We start from the raw sequence: 22,444 nt of genomic DNA, 5'->3' as shown, positions 1-22,444 counted from the left end.
GCGGCCCCTACCTGCTTCGTTGACGTGTCGGGGCAGCGAGACACGTCGCAGAAAGTCGCGGTGGAGTTGGCCCATGGTCTATAGACCTGGCGCTTCATGGTGGCGGGTGCTGCTGAGCTGGGCGATGTCGGCTGCTGGCCGGGCAGAGGAGCCCGTGGGTCCTCCCAGCAGCTTTGCGAAGCGGGTGCTGGTGACCGGGGGTGCTGGTTTCATGTAGGTAACGGTGCCGCTGGCCGAGTAGTGACTCCCCAGAAATCCTCGCCTCTTTCTGCGGCTCTGCTTGCGCTGGGCAACTTGGGACCTAATTCGGGGGTCTGATGTGGGCAGGGTCTTAGCGCACGACCGGGATCATCCTATCTCATCATCGCTCTCTGGCCTGCGAAGACGTGGTTCCTTTCAAACTGCGACTTCTTTAAACCGCCTCCCAGAACAAAAGTTCTGTGGTACTATCCGCCCTCCTGCCTGGCCTTACCTGGTCAGAGTCGCACCTGTCAGGAGTGCGCCCAAGTTGCAATAAGCTTCTCCCCAGCTGCCCCCACCTCTAGAGCTCTCCCCGCCCCCGTGCACAGGCCTTACACATGCAGGCGTGGAGATTTTGAGGTTATGGTAGAGCATTCATTTATAATGCAGACTTAAAAAAAAGAAACCTCTAATGGTGCTTTGACTTGTACTAAAGATTGGTGTCTCTTTCCTCTCACACTCACGTTCATTCAGCAAGTTCTGTCTCCCTACTACCACAGCGGCCACCTCTTAACCCCCTCACCCTTTTATTCGAGCCCATGTTGCTGTCTTCTTTTGCCTAGACTGCTACTGTAGCCTCCTGATTGGTCACACTGCTTCCATTCTTGTTCCCCTAAAGTCTGTTCCTAATACAGAAGTCAGTGTTTATTAAATAAGTGTGCAGAGTTTTACTCCAGTGGTTCCTGTCAGACTTAGAATAAAATCCAAACTCTTTCATACCTAGAAGACTCTCAAATGCCTAAGCCGTATTTTTCCAGCCTGATCTCTTGCCATTCTGCCCTTTGCTCTTGGAGCACAGGAGGCTCCTGCCTCCTGTCTTGAGGCCTTTGCCCTTGCTTCCCCTTTGCACAGGCGGTGTGCTTCGCTCAGTTCAGATTTTTACTAAGATATCACTTCCTCTGAGAGGCCTTACCTGATCACCCTATCTAAACTTGCCCCTCTCCCAGCTAACACACTTTTCACTGCGTGAAATTATATTTTGTACTTGTGTCTGTTTGCTTATTGCCTGCAACCCTGCTCTAGGATGTAAACTGAATGAGGGCAGAGAGTATTCACTCAGCATCTGAAAGAATGTTTGGCTCATTTTATAAAGGTCTTCAGTAATTATTGAGTGGATGAATGCATGCGTACAAACAGGAAACTATCCCAAAGTCCAGTGGAAGAAGAGGAACATGGGAATCCTTCCCCCACACACCCAGCCTAGTAATACACTAAATCACCACTTCCAATCTGAAAATGACTTGGAGAAGGGTACTAGGCAATTTAATTTCATTTAATAAGAAGAGGAGCTTAGACGTACAAGGGTGGTACTTGTGTGCTGGTCCAGGAAGGGTACATCCTAGAAAATGCTGTGAAAGGGTTGTCAAGAACAAACCCTTGGTTCATAATTTGGTCAAGAGCTGCCCTTGTTCCTGGGAGCCCAACATCTTGGTGTATATGATAAAATCTGGTGGATCATCTCATCTGGTTCCACTTCACGGTCCTCTGAAACCCAGCAGCCACCAACTATGGCTGTTTAGCTCAGGATGGTTTGAGCCATTATTAGCCTTGGAAACCTAGGTTTAGTCTAGAACCCCTCCCTGAAGATTCTGATTTACACCACCAAATGCTTGTACCAAAAAATAGCAATTGCAGTAGGATTACTGTGAACATGGACAACTCTTATCCTCATATTAACTTAATTTTTACATAATTATGTTGTGGTGTAGCTGCATCTGGGGAGGCCTGTCCCTGAGCACTAGGTCAAACCTTAGTCTGGACGGGGGAGAGTTCTTGACCCTGGATAAGAAAGAATCGTGAACGTGTCAGACGTGTAGATAAGGTAGCAATTCATTAAAGCAAGAGTTGTTGTGAATGGCAGCAGCCATGCAGGCAGCAGAGAGCAAGGAAGAACAGAGAGGAAAGGGAAGCTTGTTGAACTCCTGCTTGGCAAGGGCCAGATCCCTTGCCAGCTCCTAAAGCCAGGGTCACCTGGTGTCCAGTGTCCACTTGAACCTGCACAGCTTGGGAACTAAGTCCCTACCACCCCAGGATTTGGGGGATCCGCAGAGCACTGGATGGAGTGAGATTATGTTCTGAGAACTTCCCAAAAGCAAAGGAAGGAAGATACTTGGGCAAGCTACTAAAGAGCCTGGTCGTAGAGCTGCAATACTGTTCAGGTCACCCAGGTGATGGGAACTTGCAAGCCCAAATCAGAGATCTTAATAGCCCTTCCCTACTTGGCTGATGTAGGACAGAGTGAAGACTTGTGCTTAAGTCTAGAAAACTGAATGACATAGTGAAGCAACAGAGGCCACCACTGAAGAGCGCAGAGACAAAACACAGTAAGTTGAACTGTGAGAAGTCTTTATTTAAGGCAAAATGTACACAGTCAAAGAAAGAGGAGTGCGGAAAACTTAGAGGAGGTGTAGTTAAGGGTTTAGGATTCTGTCTTTTGATGCTTTCAAGAATGGGGCAAAAGGCAGGAGGGTGGTGGGTGACATATGGCTTGACATGTGGTCTGATGTCTTTTTCTCGTGAGAGGCATTATGTCACCATTCACAGTCAGTCCTCTAGATAATGTAAGATAAACTTAAAACAAGGAATTTGTTGATCCTATTCTTTCCAAGCTAGTGGTTATTCTCAAACACTGGGAACATACCAGTTAGGACTGCTTTCCCTGCTTTAAGATAGTTGTTGGCTGATTACCAAGAATATGTTAGGAATCTTACCTCCTAACTCCCTGGTTTTTAAAATGGAATCTTAGCCTTAAGATGGAGTCCCTCCTGTTCTTCTTGTACTGTTTATATCTTGGCATTTTTCATCCTAAGCAGGAAGAGTTAATCATAAAGCTCGTCCCATGTTCCTGCCTTATCTCAATTGTACCTACCATCCTTTAAAAGATACATTATAGTTTGAACCCATTTGCAAACTTTTGCAAATGAATATCTTTCTTCTCTGTAGTATAAAGGAAATGTAAGACTTTTTATATCAATACTGTTGAGGTTAGTGAAAAGTGTGGGTGTTTGTATAGTCAGTGTGGTTATATTTCTGTTATTTTGTAAAAATTTAAAGGTATCATTGGATAGTTTACTAATACTGGATAGCTTAGGGTAACAGTCAAGAATTTAGGAATAAAGGTTACATTTTCTACTAATAAGATATACTTTTTTCTTACAGTGCATCACATGTAATTGTGTCTTTAGTAGAAGATTATCCAAACTATATGATCATAAATCTAGACAAGGTGAGTTTTATAAAAATGAGCTTAGTGCACTGAGACTTATTTACATTTTTTAAAAAGTATTAGAGTTCTGTCATGCTGAATTTCAATTTTTTAATTTAATTTTAGCAGCTTAGGGACCTACATAGTCATGTGTTCATACTGTTTAATTGTACACAAAGTTTTTTTGAAACTTTTTCATGTATTATGATAGGCCATAAAGTCAAGGTGTTAAGTGCAGTATTTCTTTTTTTTTTTTTGCATTTGGCTAGCTTTATTTATCAAAAATGGTACACATACAAATGTTTTTAGACACTTTTACACTTTAAAAGGCTGAGGATTCTTCTGGGTTTGGTGAGGTTTAAGTGCAGTATTTTTACCAAAAGAAAATCTTCACCCTAAATTCAATTTTTAGTGTAGTCTTGTGATTGTTAACCTTGTTTTGGAGTTGGGATACTCTGATTATTTTATTTTATTATTTTATTTTATAACTGCCACCTCCTGGAAAATTGTGTTTATTTTTAAAATTAAAGTGCAGTTAATATAGTTTTGAGAATTTTTGTGTAACAATTGGAGTCTCCCTGGAGAGAGTTGGAAAGCCATGGTTGGTAATCACTGGATTTTTTACTTTAAACACAAGATGTAATTAGTTACCTTAATTTTATAAAACATAATAGTAAAAATATATAGACAAAGAATAATCTGTAAGTCTTATGAATTTTTACTTGCTTTACTGTCATGGATAGTAATTTTTTCCCCATCTGTGTGCTTATTTACTAATTGCTAACTCAGGAAAAAGTGCAAAGAGTTACAATGTGCATAACATTGTTGTGATTATTTTCAATCACTAATTCCTTTTCAGTAAGAAATAAAGCCACCTTTTCTAGCCACCAGTGGCTGAAGTCAAATCTAGGCAGAAAAATTTCTTAAAGGAGAGGTTTATAAAAAGTAATGTTTTTGGTATTTTGATATGGCAACAAAATTACCTGTTTTTTGTTTTTACTTTTAAGATATCAAAAACCACTCAAAGCACAAAGAGCAGACACTTTAAGATGACATGTTCTTGTATTACAATCAGAGCATCTATAGTCTTTAAAATAAATTGATATTTATGGGAAAAACTCTTACTATTTTTTGTGTTCTTTATCTACCCCATTCCCTCATTACTTATTTTTAGCTGGATTACTGTGCAAGCTTAAAGAATCTTGAAAACATTTCTGACAAACAAAACTACAAATTTATACAGGTATGAAAGTTTTCTTATATGATTATTATACTGTTCCTCTTTGGACATTCAGACATTTTATCTTTCTATTTTACAACTTGTATAATTTGGGCTTGGAAAGCACACTTATTAAAGACCTTTTAATTTTCAAAAATACCACATGCTATTGAGAATACTGCCTTTAGATTGACACCACATAGAAGCTGCTGCACGGGATTTTTGGTGCCTTGGCCAATCTAGGAGTAGCTGATTGAACTGTACATGGTATGTGATTTTTAGATCCTTGGTAGCCTTCTGAAGAGAGCCTTGCTGGGAGTATGATGTGGGGTGTTAGGCCACCCAACAGCCTAAAAACCCTCCATACAGACCACAGGACTGGTCCTCCAAGAAGCTGGATTGGTTGGCATCGGAAGGCTAATTCTTACTAGCCACTCTTGGTAGAGTCCAAAGTATAAACCAGAGAGCCACGTCACTGATTTGCTAAAGGAAGTTTCAGTGTCAAATGAAACTCTTTATCTCATGATTAATGTTTTTTTTAAGTGATTTTATAAACTCTTTGTAACCACAAATTTGAAAAAATATACTCATCTCATTAATTCTGTTCTTCCATCTGAAAGTGTTCCCTTCACTAAAGAATTGTTGAGAATACATAATTTCAGAAGAACTAAATGTACATATAACATCAGAAGTACTTATGACCTTGACCTTACTTAGTTGTGGTGAAATACATTTTTAAAAATGTCATTCCAGTTGTTACACTTACTTTAAATATATTTCAATAATGGTTATCCCAAACTTTTCACAATATGCTCAAAATTTTTCCTGTTAATATAGTGATCTTAGGTTGTCAAGAATGTTATGGAAAAAAGCTAGCCACAGCCCTCAGTAGTACTTGGTGCTCAATAAAATACTGTTTTAGACACTTCTTTGAAAAAAGTATTTTGAATTGAGTAACTTATATCCTAGGATGCTGGAGAAATACATCATTCCTATACTTACTTGGCTCCTTCATTACACTTTCAAGATATTTTTAAATTAAACTTAAAAGATATTATTTATTTATTTTATTAAATGTTTTTCTTTCAATTTTTTTGGTTCATATAGTGAAATGGTCATTATGAGTGGGAGAGTGCCGAATGAAACTTAATTTTTTCATGTTTGCTTTTTTTTATAGGGGGACATATGTGATTCTCCCTTTGTGAAATTGCTTTTTGAAACAGAGAAAATAGATATAGTACTACATTTTGCTGCACAAACACATGTAGGTAAGCGTTGTTTTATGTTACAGTTCTGAGGGGCAAATTTTTTTTCCAGTGACTAACTAGCCTAAATCAAAGTCCAGTGATGGGGCTGAACAAGTAGGTATTTAATATGTGTCTTTGAAAGAGCATTTGCCTTGCTCTACCAGAAAAACAAGTCCTTGGTCACCCTGTCATCCATGTGCCTGGTGTTTTTCAGATCACTTTTATTAGTGTAGGTTGAAATGTTACCTTGAATGCTATCTTAAAACTTTGAGTTCACCATATTCAGGATAGTGATTACTTCTGGGGAGATGGGTCTTCCAACTGTATTTTTTTATGCTATTTTTCTTAAGCTGGGTGGTGGTTACACAGTTGAATATTATATTATTATTTGTACTGTTTTGTGCATCTGAGATACCTAGTAATTTGTCCAATATTTTACATTGTGAAATATATTCAAAAGAATTTAGGAATAAAGTTAAATGCAGATAAAGTTACAGATAAAAAGAAGCAAAGTTAAATGAATAATGGTATTGTGAATACCCATGTAGCAATCACCTAAACAGAATGTTGCTGAACCCTCTTTAGTAGTATTACTATTGCTTTATTCCCCGATCTTAAACATGTAGTTTCCCTTGGTTTTCCCCATAGTTTTGCATTGTATTTATCCCTAAACAATAGAGGTTAATTTTGTCTGTTTTTAAGTTTTGTAAATTTATACATTTTTATAATAGTATAAAATGTACTTTTTTTGGTCTTGCTTTTTCATCCACGTAGTTGGGTGTAGGTGTAATTTGTTCATTTTCAGTGACATGCAATGTTCCATTCTAAGGATATACCACAATTTGTGCATCCATTTTACTCTTGATGGATATTTGAATTGTTTACATTTCTGGGCAATTTTGAACAATACTATCATTAATGTTCTTACAAATGTGCACTGGTGACACAAGTACACATTTCCCTCAATATGTAACTAGGATCATAAGACATGTATATTTCAACATAATGTCCAGCTGTCTCCCAAAGTAAGTGAGCCAATTTCCACTCCTCCAGTAGCATGTGAGGCCTCCTGTTGCTCCTGATCTCACTGTAGCTTAATTTTGTCAATCTTTCCCTTTTTTGTTTGTCTAAATATTGTGTAGTGGTATCTCATTGTGGTTTTCATTTGTATTTTCCTGACTGCTAACTAATCTGTGTATCTTTTATATGTTTATTGCCAATTCTTTTTCTGTGAATTGCTGTTGAAACCTTTTGCCCATTTTTGAATTGGGTTACTTAACTTTTTCTCATTGATTTATAGGAGTTTTATATGTATATGTATGTATATATACACACACACATATATATTCTCGATACCAGTCCTTTGTCATACATATTACAAATGTCTTCTCCCACTCTGGCTTATGTTCTCATATTTTTTCTATGTGTTTTGATAAACAGATGTTCTCAATTTTCATATAGCTGAATTTATGTATCTTTCCCTTTACAGTATGGTTATGGCTTTTGGGGGCCTTAGCAATTCTCTCTTGCCCCAAGGTCATGAAGATATTCTCCTGTATTATCTTTGAAGACTTTTATAGTTTTCCTTTCACATTTAGATTTTTAATTCATCTAAAATTGATTTTTGTACATAGTATGAGATAGGAATCCAATTTAATTTTCTTCTATTTGAATGCTAATTGGACCACTTACCCCTTATGGAGAAGTTCACCAGTTCTCACAGCCCAGTCATATCAAGTATCCTTGTATGAGTTATCTGTTTCTTGACTCTTCATTTGTCTGTGTGTCGGTACCTGTGCTGTTTACACAGTATATGGGATGATTAATACAGGGCTTTCATAACTTTTGGAGCAAGTCCTTCTACTTGGTTAATAATAAAGCAGTTGTACCCAGTAGTCAGTCTTTCCCGGTTTTTATTTTTCCTTGATTACTAATGAGGTCAAAGACCTTTGTGTTTGTTTATTGGACTATCCTCCCTCCTTTCTTATTGGCTTATCTTTGAAAAGTTTCTGTTTAGATCTCTACTATTTTCTGGTGAGTTGTTAATCTTTTTCTTGCAGATCTTTATAAGCCCTTTATATATTCTGGGCTCAAGCCTTTGGCTACCTTTTTTCAATCTGTGGTTTGCCTTTTCACTTTCTTAATGTGCCTTGTGATCATTTGAAGTTCTTTTTTTCGATAGAGTTCAATTTATCAACCTTTTCCTTTAGGGTTAGTGCTCCCCATGTTCTGTGTAAGAACTCTTCCTACCTCCAAGGTCATGGACATTTTCTCTTACATTCTTTTCATAAAAGCTGTTGTTTTGCCTTTTACATTCAGATTTTTTCCCCCATATCAGTATCATTTCTACAAAATGAATTTCTGTTCTTAGCTTCACCATGTTTAGGTTTATTTTCTATTCTTTTTTCTACCTTTTTTGTGACAATATTTAGCTTATTAATTTTCAACTTTTCTCTAATTATACATTTTAGGGTATAAATTTACCCTAAATTTCTAAGTAGATTTATGTAAATGTACTTCTAAGTACTGCTTTATCTGAATCCCTCAAGTTTTCATGTACATTATTTTCAGTATCTTTTATTTTTCAGAATTTGATTTCTTTGTCAATCCATGGGTTACTTAGAAGTATATATCTTAATTGCCAAACGTGTATGGATTTTCTTATTATCTTTTTGTCATTGATTTCTAGCTTAATTATATTGGTTAGTTAACATAGAGTATGATTGAAGTTCTTGAACAGAAACCTGGTTTTTGACTCAGTGCATGGCTCCTTTCTGTAAATGTTTCATGTGTATTGAAAAGAATGTGTAATCTGCAAATGTCGGGTGCACTGTTCTATACACATCCATTAGGCTGAGTTGGTTAATCATGTTCTCCAAATCTGGCCACAGTCTGGGCACAATGTGCTGCTGACTGGACTTTGTTCCTAGGCTTTTTCAATGGACAGAATTAGGGAGTCTGTGTTTATTTGTCTATTTACTGAAGATTAAGTATATCATGAATTTATACTGAGATGTCTAGTTCAAATTCAGAGTTCTTATTTAACCTCAACAACCTTACATTTATATCTCCTTGTCCTTCCCCTGAAAACCTTGCTTCCTGATAGCACCGTAATAATTGCTCATTTACTTTATCCCATAATACACACAGTAGTATGAGAAGAGCAATACCAATATTACCCATAGCAGTATGAAAACCCTTTTAAGGCGGGTTTTTGTCCCTACATAGTTTTCTACTAGGTATTTGACCAAATTATTTTGTTTTATTTAATTAAATAAATTCCTCCCTGCATGGTTATAGAACCAAGTAAACACACAGATAATTGTCTTCTTTTGCTTTTAATATTTAGGAATTGCTTCTTTTCCTTTTTGATTTGTTTTTCAGTTATATAAAATATGTACATGGTTTTCCAAAGTTATACCAAACCAGGTGTATTTGGAAAAGTCTAATTTTTACCCCTGTCCTTTCCACTGTATTCTCCTCTTTTACTTGTAGATAACTTTATATGCTTTACTTTACAGTTTATCTTTCCTTTAAAAAACTATAACCCACTGCCCTTCTTAGAGAAATGGTAGCCGGCTATACATATCTTTCTCCCTATTGCTTTTTATAAGTAACAGAACATATAGGAGATCAGTCTATAATAGAATACAGAGATATCCCTCATTCCTTTTTATTTTCATTGTATACTGCATTGTGTGGATGGTCTGTGGTTAGGTTTTATTACCTATATTTGCTGTTTGTAATAGTGCTGCAGTAGGTTGTGGCTTTGTGCCAGAGACTTTTTTTATTTGTCAATTGGTATTGGGGAGAGATTTCTAGATTTTATTTTAAAATAATTTATCCAGCATTTATTGTTCTTTTCAGCAATAACAGGTTGATCTGAAAAGCTGAGCCCTCTATTGGCAGAAACTAGAAGTCTAAACATTTTTTTAAATTTAAAAACATTTTAAATTTAGTAGTGTCTCGCTTTTTTTCTTTTTTAGAATAAAAAATGTTTTCTACAAATTTAGCACCAATAGTTTTTAAGTTCTAAGAATGTACTGTGTAATTTAGGCTTAAAGAAATTGTACATAGTAATGTGTTTTTATGTTATTTTTAAAACTATTGCAGTTGTGGTAAATGAAGAGAAATGAATAGCGCTTACCTTAAACCTGAGTCTATTTTTTGATATTTGTTTTGTGCCTGGGTGGAATTGTTCTATCTTTTTCTCTCTTTTTTTTAGATCTTTCATTTGTACGTGCTTTTGAGTTTACATATGTTAATGTGTATGGCACTCACGTTCTGGTAAGTGCAGCTCATGAAGCCAGAGTAGAGAAATTCATTTACGTCAGCACAGATGAAGTATATGGAGGTAGTCTTGATCAGGTAAGCTTGGAAAATATGTATTTCACCAACTTACCATGGACCAAGACACAAATCTGTCTTCCTGAAACCTACTCATCCTCTGATTAGGTACATTTATGGGACTTCCCAAAATGTTATTGCATTGTATCTTCTTTTCAAATCAAATAATGCCACCCCAAATGGCAATGACAACCTATTCTCCATGCAGATTTCTATGTAATTTGAATGACAATATTTTACAAGAGAGCAGCAGATGTCGCCTTTTTGTCCCCAGTCTTACATATATGATGAACATCACTCCCATGGGCCAAACCACATATAAGTTAGTCTGCCGCATACTGCCTGCTCACCTTTCTCTTCTGCTCAGGAAAGCCCTTTCTTTGGAATGTCAAGGCATAAGTATGAAATTATTGTAGAAACTGGAATCTGTTCTTCTTTTGAAATCATTTGTAACTATTTTTTATGCAAAAAGGTGGCTCCATTCTCTAGTCTGTATTTCTCATAGTCAGTATTTGGAGTGACCCCATTCTAGTGTTTTTGTTTTAACCAAAACACATGCATAGTGAAAAAAATCAAGTATTTTGAAAAACCTTATAGAGACACCGCTGACCCTGACCCTTCTCAGTCCCCAGTCCCAACTCTAGAAGCAACCATTTTCAATTCTCTTTGCAATTTTTACAAGGTGAACTTCTTTCTTCTTGTACCCTTATCACCCTACATTAGGTCCAATATAGCAGCCAAGAGTGATTTTTAAAATATAAGTCAGATCATGACATCACTCTGCTCAAAGCCTGTTAGGGTGGCCTTCAAGGTTCTGTGTGTGCTGGTCTCCCTCTCACTGTCCAACCTCATCTCTCATTTCTCTTTCCTCACACACCTCCTTGCAGTGCCTCAGGCACACTTCTGGCCTCAGGGCCTGTCTGCTTGCTGTTCTCTCTTCCTTTACAGGGTTGTAGTGAAGTTTAAAGAAGTTACTACATATAAAATGCTTAGAAAAATGCTAGGCACATAGTTGGGGTTCAATAACTGTTTTTTTAAAATGTAGTGATTAGCATTTCAAGTTTGTAATATGTTTTCTGATTTTTCTACTGAGAAAGGAGGCATAATACTCATTTTTAAAATATCTCTTTTTAAAATCAGGAATTTGATGAATCTTCACCCAAACAACCTACAAATCCTTATGCATCATCTAAAGCAGCTGCTGAATATTTTGTGCAATCTTACTGGGAACGATACAAGGTAAGAACTCTCCAGTCATTTTTCTTTGGACTTATGTGTTAAAACTCGTAGCTAGCATTAGTAACATTTCACTTTTAGAGTAGAAGACATAGATTGAGAAAAGTTATATATTAGGGAGTTTAAAAAACCTGTTTACTACATTGTGTGAACCAAGTAGAACTTAACTAACCTTAGAGTCCTAGCGACAGTCTCAAAATAATGAGGTGGAAATTTCCTTAGTTTTCTGCTATGGAACTTACTAACCTGCCTCCGTCTATGTTCATCCTCCCCTTGTCCCAATAAAGAAAGTACTCTTCTTCCTTTGGAACCGCTGCTTTTATCTGAATCGCATCCTCTCCTGTCTTTTCAAGAACCTTACATTAGAAAAAAAAAATCCCTTCATTTCTATCCTTAAGGTGTGTGCAATTACTTAGCCAACAGCCCCCTTACTTTAAAACGGCTATCTTTAGATGCTCATTATTATTGGACCTTTCATTACCTTAATGCTGAATATTCTTTAAGTTTCCAGTTGTCATCACACGAAGCAGTAATGTTTATGGACCACATCAGTATCCAGAAAAGGTATATTTTACTTATGAACTCATAGTGTGTTTTAGAGATTGTAATTTCTTATTATTTAAAGTAATCTTTCTTCAGTTATTTGTCCAAAAGGATTAATGTTGTAATGATACATAATTATAAATATTATTTAGCCTACGTGCAGATCTCATCAGGTTTGGAGTTTTAAGGTCTTGAGTTTAAGTCTCAACCTGATACTCACCAGCAGGCATGACTCAGGCCCTTTGAGAATTGTCTTTAAATTGAGGGGGAAATCAATATACAGAAGGGATTTTGAGGAATCTGGTGAGATGACCTAGGTGAAAACGCCCTGTACTTTGCAGAATTCTAAAGCACTATGGAGTACATGTCCCTGCTGTCATGCTAGTTAAGATTACTTCCATTTGCCATCTAGAAATGTAAAAGCTAATTAGAGAACAATGCAGGAAGCTTGTACATAAATATGTCTTACAGTCAGCAGGTTAACTGTTCCCCAACTCCTCTTTATTGTTGCAGGCCTGAATGTCTTTCAGAAATAATACAAGTAGTGAATAAAGAAATGGAGTTAAAGGGCTGAAAATGCCTGTGCAGTTGGTTCTGTACCATTAAGCCCAATTTTTCTAAGTAACTATGGCTTTCTCTCCCTAAATTTAGAGGGGGTTTTTCACTTCCCAGCTGGTGCATTGGTCTGTTTGCCCAAACGAAAGGGCCATATGATCTGCCGGTATTATTATCTACTTTGCTTAATTTTTAAAGTGTCTTTAACAGGTTTATTATAAATTTCTTAATTTATCTCACCCAGTTTAACCTAACTTTTCTTTGAATCCAGTGGCACTGGGGTTTACTTTTTATTGGTTTCACAAGCTCTTACTGAGTGGGTGCTGTATGTAAAGCAGTAAGTGAGGTGCGACTCCTGCCCTTACGAAACCAGCACAAAGGGGAACTTTGTGATGGAACCAAACTGTTCAAGAAGACTTTCTCTGAATTTTTCCACTATTTATATCATTTTTTCTTCATATTTACCTAGTCAATAACTTGTTTTTGTGAAATAGGAAGCTTAGAGTTCTTGTACTTATCAAAATTGTAATGGTTTTTTTCTTGAACTTCTGATAAGAATTAGAATTTATCCACATGAATACTTCATAACAGTAGTAATCTTTCAATTTTTTAATGAGTTCAGGTTCATATTAATGAGTGAATTTCCAATGTCTGAAATCATATTTAAATATTCTTTTAGGTTATTCCAAAATTTATATCTTTACTACAACACAACAGGAAATGGTATGTTATTTACCTTTGTACCCACATGTGTTTCTGATATATTGAATATATTGATAGTATTTGGTGATAGTCTGTCTTGAAAATCATAATGTCTTAGAGTTGGAGGCCATAAAATTGAATGTCCCAACAAATTTAAGAATTCTTCTACAGTCAGTGTAATAGGTTTTAAAATAGTTATATTTATAGTCCATCTTTGTAATTTACTTACCAAATAATTTCAACTCTTAAATGATGTATGTTAGAACTTTTGAGTTATAGCATTAAAATTCAACATCTGTCTTTATCTAATTTTGCTTTTTCAAAGGATTTATTTAATACAAAGAATAATAGCAATTTCTTCAAAATGAGTGTAAAGTTTAAAATTAATGAATAAATATTTTTCGGCTTGCCACTTTCTTAGTACTGTCAGAAGGTTTGGAGATGATTTAAGAGTTACGGATAAAATTTAGAAAAGTCATCAGAGTTTGTGTTTTCAGTAAGAGATTTCTGAGATCTCCACGGGAATTGGCTTCTCTGGGATTGTACCTGGTCATTGCATTACCCAGGTTTGGGAGAGTTTACTTTCTTATATTTTATGATTCCTTTCCGTTTAATCTTCTTAGCTGCATTCATGGATCAGGGCTTCAAACAAGAAATTTCCTTTATGCTACTGATGTAGTAGAAGCATTTCTCACTGTCCTCAAAAAGGGGAAACCAGGTGAAATTTACAACATTGGAACCAGTTTTGAAATGTCAGTTCTCCAGCTTGCCAAAGAACTGATACAGCTGGTATGTATACACCATAAGGGCTAATGTTTTCAAAGTTATTACTCAATTAGAGTCAATAATCACTAATTTAGTCAAAATCACCAATTTACAGTTTACTCAATCTAAAAGTGAATGAGTATAGAGTGCAGTTTGTGAGTATGTACACATACATATGCTAAGATCGTCATTATTTGAAATTGTATCACTCATTTAATAACAGTTTTCAGAAAAAAATCCTAATACATTAAATGTCCATACCCATTATAAGAAATACCTCCATTTCAGAAATACAAAACTGTGTATTCTAGAATCAGGGAACAATGATATGGAAATAATTATAGTTGTGAGTGTGTATATGTCTGAGTGAACATCAATTATAAATCTCAGGATATAGTAGAAAGGGAGACTTAGTGTATGGAAAAACTTTTGCTTTTCTTTACTCTCAGAATGTTTCTGTACTGTGGGTTTTCTACACCAAACAATTCTCAGATACCAGTATATCGTTCGATTTAACTCAGTTCTGACATAATGTACCTGGGAGAGCATCAGATCTCACAGTTTGGGGTCTCTGCCCCACAAGGCTGCCCTGTTTCATATGCCAGCCAGTTACAGGACCTGGGTACCACCTGTGCTTTGGAAATAAGTATTTTGCTTAAGTGGCTCACAGAACTCAAGAAAACAGCTTAGCTTCTAGATTACCAGTTTATTACAAAGGATGTAAATCAGGAACATCCAGAGGGAGAAGATGCAAAGGGTGAAGTATGAGGGAAGGGGTGTGGAGTGTCCGTGCCTCTCCGAGTACACCACCCACCCACTAGCACCTCCATGTTTTCTGCAGTCCAGAAGCTCTCTGAACCCTGTCCTTTGGGGTTTTTGTGGAGGCTTCATTAATCAGGCTTGATTGATTAAATTGTTGGCCACTGGTGATTGATTCAAGCTTCAGCCGCTCTCCCCTTCCCACAAGTAGGGAAGGGGAGCTGAGTTGCATCCCTGTAATCATGTGTTGGTTGCCCTGGCAACCAGCCCCCATCCTTAGGGGCTTTCCAGAAATCGCTCATTAACATAAACTCTGGTGTGGTTAAAAGGGACTTGTTATGATAGCAAAAGACACCTCTATCTCATATCACTTAGAAATTCCAGGGGTTTCAGGAGCTCCATGCTAGGAACAAGGATGAAGACCAAATATGTATTTGTTATTGTAAATCACAATATCACACTGAGTAATAACTGAAAGACAAAAATACTCATTTTCCCCCATAGTTTATACAGTGTGTATTCTTCTGAGCATTAGATGGAATTTGGGTTACAAGGTACAGAAAGTATTACTAAAATGCTGTTCATTTTAGCAGTTTCCCCCACTTTGTTCTTGAATTAGCTACTGAATGCCATTATTATTCTCTGGTCTTATTTTATAATTTGACTCAAAAGCCTTCTCCATTTTGACAGATCAAAGAGACCAGTTCAGAGTCTGAAATGGAAAACTGGGTTCATTATGTTAATGATAGGTGAGTAACATATTAAAATATTGGGGGAAGTTTGTGAAATCTTAGGTGCTTATGAAATTATAATATATATGGAGTTAACGAGAAACTAGTTTCTCTCTTTTGAGTTTTCTGCTGAAATATTTTTTCCTAATTATAAAGGTCACAAGAACAAAGTATAACATTATTTAATAGCTCTGTGACTCATAGAGAGTTATGACCCTTTTGAAGTCAAAAGTTTCCTCAAAAATGAAAGAAGGATAATAATATCTTGCTTATGAAAGTATTTTAAGATTTAATTATAATGCATATAAAATGCCTGATCCAGGGTGTGGGACATTAGAGTCCCAATAAGTTTATGTGCGTTTATTTATTCATTCACCAAACACTTTTGTGTGAGATGCTGCATTCATATGTAGATTGTGTTTGAAATAAGAAAAAGATAAACTACAGACAGGATTAGGTATCTGGGATTACATGTGATTTTTAAAAACATATACTTTGATTTTACAAATTTTCTAAAACAAGTGTGTCCTCAGGGAGAATTTTTTTAAGAAAAATTTGAATTATGGTAAATATGCATAGACATACATTATTTCTCTTCATACTCAAATATGTAAATACATATATATCCACAATGTCATTTTAAATCTGTTTTGTTTTCCAAGACCTACCAATGATATGAGATATCCAATGAAGTCAGAAAAAATACATGGTTTAGGATGGAGACCTAAAGTGCCTTGGGAAGAAGGAATAAAGAAAACAAGTATGTTATGAATTGATCATTTAGGGAGAGGATTCAGAAAAACTTACAGGATAATAATAATTTATTTTTAGAACACCTACAAATTCAGCAGAATGTTGTGATAAATTATTTTCATTTTTCAAACTGTTACCTTAATTTCTAACAATAGTAATGTATTTCCTTAGCATCTTGAATTTCATAGATCAGTCTTCTGATCAGTCTTCCTTTGAGCACTTATCAGATACCTATTTCATTCTCAGGGACACATTTTTTCACTTTTTCACATCCTTAAAAGGTACATGTTTTACAATCATTAGTGTCCTGTAATTACTATTTGCAGCTTTTTTCTTCCTTAGTAGTAAGGAAAATAATGGTCCATCTTATTAAGTTCAGTGGCATCTTAGATTTGATGGAATATAGTCAATTGTAGTCTTCTGGTATCTTGTTTTTTTATATTGAAACAAATAGGAAACAAATTTAGTATGTGAAGAAATAGCCATTAAAATAAATGTATATAAAGTCTGTGTATGTATGTTAGAGTTCTGTGTAGAAATGTATTCATGAGAAAAGATATACCCAAATGTAGCAAAAAAGTCTTGATTCAAAGCTTGACTTACAGAATACTTGTGTTGAATTTTAAGTCAGATCTAAAGATAATTTATTTTTTAAGTAAAAAACTTGACTAATAGTATAGCAACATAAAATTATTTTACATATTAACAGAAGGAAGCTCACATCATCTCACTATGCCTATAATATAGTATTGCTACATTTACATGAACAAGATTACACTTTTTTATCCTGTAATTTAAAACCAGTGTAAATGGCCTCTCCCACTTTCCCCCTGAATTCCTTAAATCACAGTGTCTTAAACACATATACCAGCAAATTTAGCATTAAAAGCCTTTAGAAATTAAACAGAAAAAAATTGTTGATTTTTAAATCTAAATTTTTAGGTGATGAAATATCTTCTGATTAACATCATTGGTTAGTTCAAAATCAAATAGTTTTAATCAGGCAACCCTTAGGCAAGACTGATCCTTGCTTAGATTAAGACTCTAAGTAAAATTAGATGATTAGCTGATGGACAAAGACTTTCTTAGCAGGAACTCAGTAAATGTTGGTTAACTGGTATTTAGTGTTTTCTTTTTCTTTTTGTCTTCTGTTTTTTCCTATTAGTTGAGTGGTACAGAGAGAATTTTCACAACTGGAAGAATGCAGAAAAGGCATTAGAACCCTTTCCAGTACAATCACCATTTGTATAGTCAGGACAGTTTTTGGAGAAAGAAGAAAATTTATCCTACCTGGACAAGTGATATGAAATCAAGTGACCCAATGAAGTGTTCTTCTCATTTGAAATTAGATTCATGACTTTTTATATAAAATTCAAATGCAAAATCCCTTAACCTTTAGAAGAGTTTCAGTATTGATGAAGGATTTAAATATCAAAATTCTTTCAGAAATCTTTTCTCCTGAAATTTAGGAATCAATAGGCATAGAAAGACTCCTCTATAGGAGTGAGCCAGAAGGAGAAAACTTTCTGAGACCAAGAACAGGAAACAGCTCTGAGCAGATGACAGCCTCCCCTGACGGTGAACTCGGGCAGCTATCCAACGTACCCCTTTGCCTAGAAAGTCTCTCAAGTTTTCATTTTTAGGCAATATAGGATGAGCCTTATGTCCTAATTCATTTTTTTAGTCTAATGTGCTGTAATTGCCTTAAAAATGGAACAAAATGAGAGCATATGTAGCACTTTTTAACTTTTGATAATTTTGTAAAATTAAGTTAAACTTTTTTTAAAAAAAGGATGTCATCTTTAGTCTTTATATTTCCAAAATCAGTTGTTGACCTATATATAGGTAACCATGTATCAGAAAAATTGTATCATGTATTTACTGTTTAAAATGCTTTTATTTATAAAATTATCCATATTTTAATGTATTTAAGGTGGCTTTCTTATTGGTAATGCATGTTTTTATTTTGCTGTAGAAAAAGTTTTTAAATACTTGATTATATTTAATTTATAATTAGAATTATTTAATTCCTCTCTCCCTTAACTAACGACTTAAAATGACTTGAAGAAGTAACTGATTAGTTACTTACTGCCTTGAGAAAGAAAAGTTGTTAAAGGTCATGCCCAGCTTTCTGGCTGCAGTGCGTGAGGGAGGGCTTGTTTTCTCTGTGGAGTAGGAAGTGAGGTGGTTACCTCAGAGGCGGCTGAGGGGAGGGTCTAACAGTGGAGTGAGGACCTTGAGGGTGTGGATATTGGGAAAAGAGTAAGCAGCTCCAAAATCAATAAGGGATTTGCCAAGTAGGAATGAAACACAAAGTGCGGTTGGGCACCCTAGTTGCAGAATTCCGAGACGTGTGAAAGATTTAGACTGAGCCGGAGTTGGGCGCAGTACAAGCCAGGTGGGGAGCTGCGCGTGACGGGGCCGTGTCAGCTTGCTGGTCTGAGACCCGTAGGGCCGAAGAAGCTTCCAGGGGGTGGCCTGTGACCGGGAGCGGAGGAGCAGGCGCAAGGGAGCGGAGGTGGGGGCTCAGGGAGCCCACAGTTACAGCCCACGCGGGACTGACTGAGAACCAGTGGCCTCTGGTGGAGTTTGGTGACTGAGGGTAGGTGACAAAATACTGTGTGTCAGTTGTTTTTTACATATCTTTGTGTAAACTTTTTATTTTCTGTAAACATTTTGTGTAAACTTTAATATACTCAAGATGATTTATCTTTATTGTTTATCTACTCTCAGGAGATGGCCTTGAGAGGCATTAAGAACATATTATGAGAAACCAGTTTAAAAAAACATGCAATTAAAAAGTCTAAAAGAAATTAATGTTCCACATCATATATCATCAGAGAAATACAAATTAAAACAATGTGATACCATTATACACCTAGAACAGTTACAATACCAGATGCTAATAAGGACGTGACACAACAGGAACTCTCATACATGGCTGGTGGGAATACAAATGGGGCAGGCACTGTGGAAAACAGTATTGTGTGTGTCCTCAAAAAGTCAAACATAGAATTACCATATGAACGAGCAATTCCACTTTTAGGTATATACCTAAAAGAATTGAAGTCAGGAATTCAGATGTTTGTATACCAACGTTCATAGCAGCATTATTCACCGTAGACAGAAGGTGGAAACAACCCAAATGAAGGTGGAAACAACCCAAATGTGCATCCATAGATCCATGGATCAACAAGATGTGGTGTATACAAACAATGGAATGCTATGATTCCACTTACATGAGGTACCTGGAGTAGGTAAATTCATAGACACAGAAAGTAGAACAAGTCTTACAGGGGAGGGGTGGAGGGGGAAAGTGGGAATTAATATTTAATGGGTATGGAGTTTGTGTTTGGGATGATGAAAAAATTATGAAAATGTATAATGGTGATGTAGCACAACATTGTGAATGCCCTTAATGCCACTGAACTGTACACTTAAGGTAGTTAACATGGTTTTATGTTGTGTATATTTCACCACAATAATAATTTCAAAAAATGTGTTCCCAGATCAACAGCATCCAAATACTTGATAGAAATGCAGATTCCTGGGCTCTTCCCGAGAATTACAGAATCATAAACTCTGGGGGTTGGCACCCCAATGTTTGAGAACCACCGCTCTAAAACATGGGAGGGGAGATGAAGCTAGAGAGGAATGGAGGGGCCAGGTCATTGTGTGCCATGAAAACATTCTTGGTTCTCATCCCACCAGCAGAGAGCTAGCTCTGGATTTTAAGGAAGAAATTGACATCATAGATTTGTGGGGTTTATGTCTTTCCTGATTTCAAAAATAATATGTGCTCATTGCAGAAAGCTTGGAAAACGAAGCCAATAAAAAATACCATCCATGATCTACCACTGGAAGATAACTCGTGTTAATATTTAGTTGTGTGTTCTTCATTTCATTTTTGGGGGCATATGTACACATTTAAAAAAACTGTATATGGGATCATAATGGTCATACTGTTTGAGAGTCTGCTTTTTTGCACTAAGCAATATATTACAAGTGTTTTTACATGTCATGAGATCTTTTGCCATTTTTACCGACTGCAAAATTAGGTTTTGATAGCTTAGTGTGGCAACAGTATGGAAGATGACTTCACTGAAAGCAGATGGAAATCTTGAAGGGATTCACATTATGAGCTGTTCCTGTAAATCAGGCTGGTGATAAGTCCTAAAGCAGGGGTAGCATTAGGGACGGGTGAGGACATTTTAGATTAAAAGGCTTGACTGATTATATGTGGGAGGTGCACTTTCTTGAATTGTGTGTTATTTTAAGGTTTTGAATGTTGAATTGGAAAGAGTGGAGAATGGTAAATTCATTTGGGAGGTGCTACGCTAATGTCCAGGTGGACATTAAATCTAACAGACATATGAAATCTTCAGCTCAAACTGATGGGCAAGGTTAGAGATCTACAGATACACATTTAGGAGTTAAATAGCTATTAAAACCCTGAAAGTAGATTAAATCCCCCCAGGGAGAGCCCACAAAATGACATGGTTGATGCTGCAGCGAGATTCACAGACAAGCCAAGAGAAACATGAAGGTGTGAGCTGCAGGCAGAGGAGCTGGGAGACAAGGAATGGTGAGAAAAAACATGGTTAGAGGAGTGGAAGAGAATGGGGAAATAAAGCCACAGAAGCCAAAGGGATAGACATTCAGTAACAAGCAGGCAGCCAGCTGAGGTTCAGTAAGACAAAGACATTAAAAAGTGTCTATTTTGGCAACATGAAGGCAAATTTTGTAGTTATTTTAGTGGAGTGTGGGGGAAAGGGAGAGTGTTTGGATAATGTAGGTTGAATAGTGATTAGGGATCAAAGAAGGGAGAAGTGGAATTTAGACCAGCTTTTCAAAAAGCTGAATAGAGTAGAGGTAGGGCCAGCTATACAGAGGATGCAAGTCATGGAAAGTGTGCTACACAAAATATATTCAGTCTTCTTCCCAGGCTCCTAGGACAACTCCTTAAACCCTTGGAATTTCCTGAGTAATAGGGGCCCCATTTGATAACTCTTGAGTTTATACTAATGACATGACTTGGTGGGGGCCTCCGGATTGACTCAGACTGGGGCTGGTCAACAAATTTAGGAGAGACACCCAGCACTTCCAAGTTCAAAGCCCACTTCTTGCCTCTGATCTTTAGTGCATTTCTTCAACTGGGGATCAGTATCCTTTTTTGTAAAATGGAAATAGTAGTTACTGTGAATTTAAAATAAGATGGTGTATGAAGAGTATTCAACCACTGCCTAGTGCATTAATAATAAGTGCTCAGTAAATGATAGCTTTCATTTTACAGGAAAAATAGAGGAAACAGGAACACTGCTGGTGGGAATGTAAATTAGTTCAACCATTGTGGAAAGCAATATGTAGGTTCCTCAAAGAATAAAAATAGAAATACCATTTGACCCAGGAATTCCACTCCTAGGAATTTACCCAAAGAAAGCAAGATCTCAGATTCAAAAAAATATATGCACTCCTATGTTTATTGTAGTACTACTTACAATAGCCAAGATAAGGAAGCAATCTAAGTGTCCATCAGTAGATGAATGGATAAAGAAGATGTGGTACATATACACAATGGAATAGTATTCAGCAGTAAAAAGAAAACAAATCCTACCATTTGTAACAACATGGATGGAGCTAGAGAGTATTATGCTCAGTGAAATAAGCTAGGTAGAAAAAAGACAGGTATCAAATGATTTCCCTCATTTGTGGAGTATAACAATGAAGCAAAACTGAAGGAACAAAACAGCAGCAGACTCAGAGACTCCAGGAAGGGACTAGCAGTTACCAAAGGGGAGGGGCGGTAGAGTGAGGGGAGGACGGAGAGACAAGGGGATTGAGGGGTATTATGATTGGTGCATATGGTGTGTGTGGGGTCCCGGGGAAGACAGTGTAGCTCAGAGAAGACAAATAGGGACTCTCTGGCATCTTACTACACTGATGGACAGTGACTGCAATGGGGTATGGAGGGGGGAACTGGATAATATGGGTGAATGTAGCAACCACAATGTTTTTCATGTGAAACCTTCATAAGAGTATATATCAGTGATACCTTAAAAAATAAAAAATAATAGAGGAAACAGGATCTTTGCTCTAAATAAAAAATTGTTCTTTGCCTGTTCTCTGGTTTCCCTCTTCTATT

The 22,444-nt window shown here is 36.5% G+C and overlaps 2 protein-coding genes across 5 annotated transcripts in view; one reads left to right on the top strand and one right to left on the bottom strand.

Moving 5' to 3' along the window:
* GPR180 (G protein-coupled receptor 180) overlaps positions 1 to 133 on the bottom strand; it is a 31,321-nt gene extending 31,188 nt beyond the window's left edge. Inside the window, exon 1 of the mRNA XM_036893968.2 lies at positions 12 to 133. Coding sequence (XP_036749863.2) covers positions 12 to 75 — 64 coding nt within the window. The 5' untranslated portion in view covers positions 76 to 133. The remainder of the gene's footprint in view (positions 1 to 11) is intronic.
* Positions 74 to 20,531, top strand: TGDS (TDP-glucose 4,6-dehydratase). Of its 4 annotated transcripts, none has more exons than XM_057494641.1 (13): positions 76 to 213; positions 2,473 to 2,564; positions 3,400 to 3,466; positions 4,620 to 4,688; positions 5,842 to 5,932; positions 10,137 to 10,279; positions 11,399 to 11,497; positions 11,999 to 12,058; positions 13,272 to 13,315; positions 13,918 to 14,083; positions 15,509 to 15,567; positions 16,212 to 16,309; positions 17,468 to 20,531. In XM_057494641.1, exons 3-13 carry the CDS (start codon positions 3,446 to 3,448, stop codon positions 17,551 to 17,553), a joined length of 936 nt encoding a protein of 311 aa, XP_057350624.1. In that variant the 5' UTR covers positions 76 to 213; positions 2,473 to 2,564; positions 3,400 to 3,445; the 3' UTR covers positions 17,554 to 20,531. The 4 variants fall into 4 exon arrangements, with proteins under 4 accessions (XP_036749864.2, XP_057350624.1, XP_057350623.1 ...); XM_057494640.1 differs by having other exon boundaries at positions 103 to 217; XM_036893969.2 differs by lacking the exon at positions 2,473 to 2,564 and having other exon boundaries at positions 74 to 213; positions 17,468 to 20,530.
* The last annotated feature ends 1,913 nt before the right edge of the window (positions 20,532 to 22,444 follow it).

Source organism: Manis pentadactyla, chromosome 17 (assembly GCF_030020395.1).
Source record: "Manis pentadactyla isolate mManPen7 chromosome 17, mManPen7.hap1, whole genome shotgun sequence".
Classification (NCBI taxonomy): Eukaryota; Metazoa; Chordata; class Mammalia; order Pholidota; family Manidae; genus Manis; species Manis pentadactyla.
Note: the sequence above shows the minus strand (reverse complement) of the source record. Positions and strands in the feature narration are given on the sequence as shown.

Excerpts from the sequence above, each read along its gene's own strand:
- TGDS (XM_036893969.2), top strand. The coding sequence starts at position 74 with ATGGTCTATAGACCTGGCGCTTCATGGTGGCGGGTGCTGCTGAGCTGG. Across the intron at positions 5,933-10,136 it reads TGCTGCACAAACACATGTAG|ATCTTTCATTTGTACGTGCT; the intron begins GTAAGCGTTGTT and ends TCTTTTTTTTAG. Across the intron at positions 15,568-16,211 it reads GTTCATTATGTTAATGATAG|ACCTACCAATGATATGAGAT; the intron begins GTGAGTAACATA and ends TTGTTTTCCAAG.